The sequence below is a fragment of the Zea mays genome, chromosome 2 (assembly GCF_902167145.1).
Source record: "Zea mays cultivar B73 chromosome 2, Zm-B73-REFERENCE-NAM-5.0, whole genome shotgun sequence".
In the NCBI taxonomy this organism is placed as follows: Eukaryota; Viridiplantae; Streptophyta; class Magnoliopsida; order Poales; family Poaceae; genus Zea; species Zea mays.
The window spans coordinates 211803397-211809853 of NC_050097.1; the positions used below are offsets into that span (position 1 = coordinate 211803397).

Consider the following 6457-nt stretch of genomic DNA (forward strand, 5'->3'; position numbering starts at 1 on the left):
CAGGTGAACATCAAACAAAAGAGAAGGCAAAAAAAAAGGAAAACCAAACGGTTGTGTTCATAATTGTATTTGGCCCAGATATGAAATGTAGCAACGGCCCATCAAAACGGGCCTAGCCCAAATTGTCGTGTGTATTTCCGGCTTCCAGGTTGCATCCAACACTTCCCACATCCCCGTGGTCAGCACCACCGAAAGCCCCGAGAAACCCTAGGCACCAGGGCCAGGAGGGCGCGCCGCGCAGCCATGGCGAAGAACCGGAACAAGAAGAACAGGGCCAAGAGCGGCGGCCTCGCCGCCATGGACACCTCTGAGGGCGGCCCCGCCACATCCACTGCCGCGGACGTCCCACAACGTACTTTCCCCCTTCCAATTTCTTTTATTTCTTACGGGTGTTTTTTGTGTTCGCCGCCTTTTGGCTTATACGATGGCTCGGTTCATGATTTTTTGTTCTTTGTCTGGCAGCAATGGACACGTCCGAGGGAAAGCAGCCATCGTCGGCCACAGCGGCGCTCGGTTCGATCAACAAGTAAGCTAAACAAACTGCAGCACAACAATTACTTTTACCTTTATAATTGTACATGTGTGCACAGAGGTTCGTTCTGTCAATTATAATTGCGGGCCTTCAACATTCCGCCGTATTATTGTGATACAATTCTTGATATGCCGTCCATGGGCCGCATCATGTGTAAACACATTAGGGGCAGTTAGGGGCAGGAGTTCACTGCCACAGAGCGACGCCAACCATGGGTGGAGTATAGATCTATGAGAAAGCAATGTTGGAGTGCTCACTGGAGTGTGCCAACCAGGAAATGGGTGGGCACAGCCACCTTGCACCGGAAACACAATGCCCATAGTGTGCTTGCGGTAACTGCTGGCACAAAAGCATCAGGGTCACACACACCCACATACACAACACAACATGAGTTCGCCAGCACAATACCAGTGATCCGCTGGAGCTTCTGCCGCACAGCCCAAAGGAGCACAGCTATGTTGCCCTGATACGGGGATACAGATACGCGATACGCCGATACCCCGATACGCTATTTCTCAAAAAAACACTGATACTGTGATACACAATATATATTATAAATAAAATTAAATGCTGAAATGGACCACAGCCGATCAGTTCAATTTAAGGGCATTAAAAGTTAATGTTTAACAACTTTGACTACAGTAAACATATGAGAATGGAACAAGTAGCCATGTGATCTAACATGAACAGAGAATGGAACAAGTAGCAGTCAGAGTTAGACGGCCACAGAAGTACAGAACTCGCCGCCGGCCATGGGATCTGAGAAGAACAGAGAAGAACGGGAGGAGTTTGAGTCTTTGAGAAGCAAGAAGGGCAGGACAGACGGCAGATCACGGCCACAAACCTCGCGACGGCAGACGGGCTGAGAAGTGACAACAGAACACGACCACAGACCTCGTGGCGGCAGACGAGCTGACGACCACAGATCAGCGGCGGCGGTTCCAATCGACGGCGGCGGCGGCTCCAATCGGTGGGGTCTCCAATCGGCAGCGGCTGGCGGCACACATACAGGAGACGTGGAGGCTTCCGCTGCGGGCCTTTGGCTGCCCTACAGTATCACGTGCACTGTATACGGAGGTAGGGATATACTGTATCTTGCAGGTGTTGGAGAGGTGTCACAGGAGTATGTCTTTTTTTATCAGAAATTTCCGATACGTCCTGGATATGTATCCGGATATATCCGAGAATTATCCCTATCCGATACTGTATCCTACACCGGTACGTGAGTTTTGTGAAGTATCCGCGCATCATAGGAGCACATGGACTGAGGGACAGCAACGGAGCTGGACGACTGGGAGATGTGGAGATCTGGTGGAGAGTTGTGTGTTCTGATGGAGAAGGGAGACTCTGCTCTCTGTTTGAAGCCTCTTTGATAGGGTTTCACAGCCAGCTGATCCGTGCCCATTGTGGAGATATGCTGCGGAAGGTGGAGGCAGGAGCTGCAGCTGCTGCTGCCTTCCTTCACGAGGTATGTCATGAGTGGAGCAGGCAGCCAGCCTTCTAACTTGACCCTAACATTGAAGTGGTCCAGCTACAGCCACTCCCCCTATTACCATTTTCTTTTTCTGGAAATTTTCTTGTAATCCAAATTTGACTTTACATTTATAAATTTGAATTCCTTCTGATTTTCCAACGTGAGATACCTTATCAATTTTATGTCGAGTACACTTTAGCCACGAATAGTTTCTCAATGTGTCAATACCTTGATTTATATACCAAATTGTATGTGCGCTCCATGAATGCTGTTCCAAACGACTAGGAAATTGTTTGTGTGATGCTCCTTTGTTTGTGAGGATTGTGGATTTTTTCAAACATATTTCTATGATTTAGCTCGTTAAATGTGTTAGCATAATATGCTCCATTGATTGACATAAAGCAGCAGCATCTGGTTTGGCATTGTCACAACCATCTAAGGAAAATCTTTTATTGTGTGAGTTACGTGGTTTTTGGATATCATTCATTCATTCTTATGTTTTATGTGTATTATTAAACAAAAAAATCAACCGATTGAAAGTTGATGAGAAAAAGTCAAAGTTTTCAGAAGTCAACAAATGGAAAATAATCGGCATCCATAGTTGTGTACTCCCTCCGTTCATAAATATATGACATCGTTGACTTTTTAAAAAACTTTGACCACTTGTCTTATTAAAAAAAATAGAGTTAGTCATTTGTTTTTTTGGTGATTTGTTTTATCACTTAAGATAGTTTGTGATTGACTTAAAATTTTACATTTTTGAATAAGACGAGTGCCAAAGTTTTCGAAAAAGTCAACGGTGTCATATATTTGTGAACGGAGGTAGTACTTGTTAGGCTGTCCTCACCAGTAGGTCTAAATGATTGCAAAACAATGTTTCGGCACTGTAGACAGAGTGAAGTTGGAAATATGGAGCCTTAGGTTGTTAGATGTGTTAGCATAATATGCTCCATTGATTGACAAGACATAAAGCAGCAGCATCTGGTTTGGCATTGTCATAACCATCTATGGAAAATCTTTTATTGTGTGGGTTACATGGTTTTTGGATATCATTCTTATGTGTTATGTGGATTTATTAAACAAAAAAAAAATCAACTGATTGGAGTTGATGAGAAAAATCAAAGTTTTCAGAAGTCAACAAATGGAAAATAATTGGCATCCATAGTAGTTGTGTATTTGTTAGTCTACCCTCACCAGTAGGCTCCGCTTAAATGATTGCAAAACAATGTTTCCGCACTGTAGACAGCGAAGTTGGAAATATAGAGTCTTAGGTAGTTATGACTCTGAGATCTTAACTATAAGCAAACTGTACACATGTGGGTACACCTCTTTTCAGTTCATAGATCTTCACCGTAGAAGCAAAACTGGTTGTATCTTCCCACCAATGTTCATTTGCCCAAATAGCCCAAATCTGCTGGGTCTACCAAATACTTATCAGCGTCTCATGAACCTTCGCCCAGTTTTTTTTTGTAGTATGGTTAGGGGTGGTAATGGATTGCGATCCAAATGTTTATTCACAAAATTAGGGCCCTTAATTAATTTAAGTTAAAAAATGAATAGGAATAGAGCCCGACCTTTTAGAGCCCATTACCACCCCTGGTAGTTTCTAGTCAAATTGGGTTAACTTGACTTTATGTTTCGACCTAATTAGCATTTATAGTTCACCAGTAGACTCCTGAGGATCAACAAATCTCTCTTCTATGGCCATGTAAGGTTGAGCTGTAGTCAACTGCCTAAACGTGTCTGATCTTAGTGAGATATCTCTTCATACATTAGATATTAGGCCACTAAGAGTGAACTATTGAAGTTACTGCTCTCCTATCCCCTCCAGTAAGTACATTTGCAAGTTTTATTACAGGATACTAAAGTGAATATGTAACAAATTCCCTAAAAAGTTTGTCCCTTTCTGCTATATGCTCCAGCCGTGTTCCCTGAAATCTGCATTGTTATGGACTAGACACGTGTCCTCAGTTTGTTCTCTGTCTCTTCAACCAGGAAAATAAAGAAGGGGGTGCATATGAAAAGGTCACAGAATGCTAGGAAAATGAAAGCAATTGCTAGGGCTGTATCGAAGAATGAGAAGTCCGAGGAGAAGATCCAGAAAGCAAAAGGCAAGAAGACAAGAATCCAGTCGGCCAAGTCTTTGTACGACTGAATATTTAGCACTGAGCAGAATTTTGTGTACCAGTATATTTCTAGATTGTAGAGCAACCGAATCTGTGCTTGCGACGAAGAAATGAAAGCTTGCTTTGCTTACAAATCTTCATGTCAGCTTCTTTACAAGATCTCGGGAATCTGCTTTCGCGCTACCTGGTGTCTCGTGATACTTCGATGTTTTGATGCCTTGATGGTTTGGTACTTCGATATTGACTTCAGGATATGGTGACCAAGTGCTTGGTCTGTTCTACAATTCCGGTGCCTTTTTGCTGAATCGGCAACATATTTTCACTCAGTACTGTTAAAAATACTTCCAGTGTTCAATGTTCTTTCTTATATGTACCCCCCTTCAGCAATTTCTTTGAGCCTGGACGGTTACTGGACCCAAGCAATCGTTTTTTTTTGCTATGAAAAAAGGTAAAGCGAATCTCCTCTTCCTGGAATGCCTTTTCTTTTGGCGATAAAAAGGTAAGCAACTCTGATTTTGTTCCCTTTTTCTTTTGGACCAAGAACCCAAACAAATTCCAAAGGCATTTTCTTGAAGCCTTGGAAGATTTGTATCTGCATCTGGGATGTTCATAGGGCGTGGGTGGAATACTGTTGCTGCCTTGTGCCATACTGTAATTTGGTACAGTAGCTAGCACTCATTTGTTACGCCACGTGCTATTATTGGCTTTGGCTACGTCATTTGTATGTGTTGTATTTAATGTGGCCCTTTTCTTATGTGTCCTTCTCGGTGTGCCAATCATAGGCCTCGTAGAGTCAAAGCGTCGCAAGGAAGGAACTGTACAAGGCTAGAGGGATTCGTGGAGCAAGCAAAAGGTCTTCCAACGTTTGCTCGCCCATGCCGTTGTTATCACACCGGGGATCGCGTCGCGTATCGATCTGCCGGCGTATCCGAGACGCACCGTCGTCTCCTTGGCTCCCTTGCGGTTCGGGACCGCACGTCGTCCTCGTGTTCACCAGGTGCCGTTTTCGTTTGCGTCAGGGAAAGCTGCGGGGGACATCGCCGCGTCCCTATGGGCTATGGATGAAATCGACTCTGGTCATCAAATTCAAATAATTGGTTGTTTCGGTGAACTGTGACACTGAATTTATTTATTTTTATGCTTATATAAAACATCTTTGTTGTCGTGCGTCATGCGTTTAGCGCCTATGTTTGTTTTTTCCCCCTATCATCCCTCCCCTTCCCGTTTTATAGTTATGGGCTTCATATTCACACACACGTAACTAAACTGAGTACACATATTTTGGGAGTTTATATTTTATAAACAAACAATATATAGAATAAAGTCTATCTATATAGTATATAGAAACTATAACAATATACAAGCATCTAACTAGTATTTATTTATTCACTTGATAACCACCATCTTGACGTCTCAGTTCTCCGTTTAGCATATGCACTGCACAACAGTCATTAGTTAGAGCAGCTATTTTATTTTATAGGATATCAGTGAGGTATGCATCTTGGTTTGTTACGCCAGTTTTTTTTTTCTCAATCGAAAACAAATCTCCAGTAGAATGCTACTTTCTATGGTCACAGCTTATATGAGGAAGAAATGGTGGAAGAGAGGGAAGGGGAAGATGACGAAGGCGTTTTTTTTATATTTTTTATTTTTTAAAGTTTTTATATTATATTTTTTATGAGTTTTGTAATTTTTATTTGCTTAATTATGTGCTTAAATAAATATAAATTTTAATAAATATATCTTATTTTAAATAAAAGGCTATAAAAATAAAACTGACATGATATTAAGGTGTCTATAAGCTTGACGTTAAAAATTGTGTATTAGAGTATAAAGGCTGATGATGAGTAGGGTGATGGCCATCTTCAGAAGACCGTGTAAAGGGCCGTGTAAAGTACTGTTTTATATTATAGATTGCACTGTTTATAGAGTAAAGTTTGAAATATTAAGTAAGAGAGTAAAATAGGGAGTCTAATAGAGATAATGAGGTTTTATATGGTTTTTGAGATGTTGGATAATGCATAAAATCTAATACAAATTTTATCATCAACTTGTGTTAAGATTATAAGATTTTGGTATAGAATCTAATATACAATTTAGAAGCTGTTTAACTAATAATAAGATTTTAGAATAAGATTCTAAAAATAAGAATGAACCAAACGGAACCTAGGTTCATATATGCGCTCCCACCAGCCTGATACTCCTATAGACCCGAGTACCCGACCGGCAAGCCGCCAACCAACATATATTAACCGCGCACCTTTTGTCCTCTCCTTGTTCCCAAACCTCTGCTAGCTTCGCTTCCAACCCCATCGATACTTCCCA

General features: G+C 41.8%; 1 protein-coding gene across 3 annotated transcripts; it reads left to right on the forward strand.

The window, feature by feature from the left end:
• Nucleotides 1–155: 155 nt before the first annotated feature.
• LOC100304028 (uncharacterized) lies at nt 156–5304 on the forward strand. 3 transcript variants are annotated; one of them, XM_023301536.2, is made up of 3 exons: nt 156–352; nt 463–526; nt 4915–5304. In XM_023301536.2, the coding sequence occupies exons 1-3, from the start codon at nt 244–246 to the stop codon at nt 5195–5197; spliced, it is 456 nt and encodes a 151-aa protein (XP_023157304.1). In that variant the 5' UTR covers nt 156–243; the 3' UTR covers nt 5198–5304. The 3 variants fall into 3 exon arrangements, 2 of the variants coding, with proteins under 2 accessions (XP_023157304.1, NP_001159024.1); NM_001165552.2 differs by lacking the exon at nt 4915–5304 and adding an exon at nt 4002–4266 and having other exon boundaries at nt 181–352; NR_157840.1 differs by lacking the exons at nt 156–352; nt 463–526; nt 4915–5304 and adding exons at nt 1649–2000; nt 4002–4266.
• The last annotated feature ends 1153 nt before the right edge of the window (nt 5305–6457 follow it).

Excerpts from the sequence above, each read along its gene's own strand:
- LOC100304028 (XM_023301536.2), top strand. The coding sequence starts at position 244 with ATGGCGAAGAACCGGAACAAGAAGAACAGGGCCAAGAGCGGCGGCCTC. Across the intron at positions 353-462 it reads TGCCGCGGACGTCCCACAAC|CAATGGACACGTCCGAGGGA; the intron begins GTACTTTCCCCC and ends TTTGTCTGGCAG. Across the intron at positions 527-4,914 it reads GCGCTCGGTTCGATCAACAA|GCCTCGTAGAGTCAAAGCGT; the intron begins GTAAGCTAAACA and ends TGCCAATCATAG.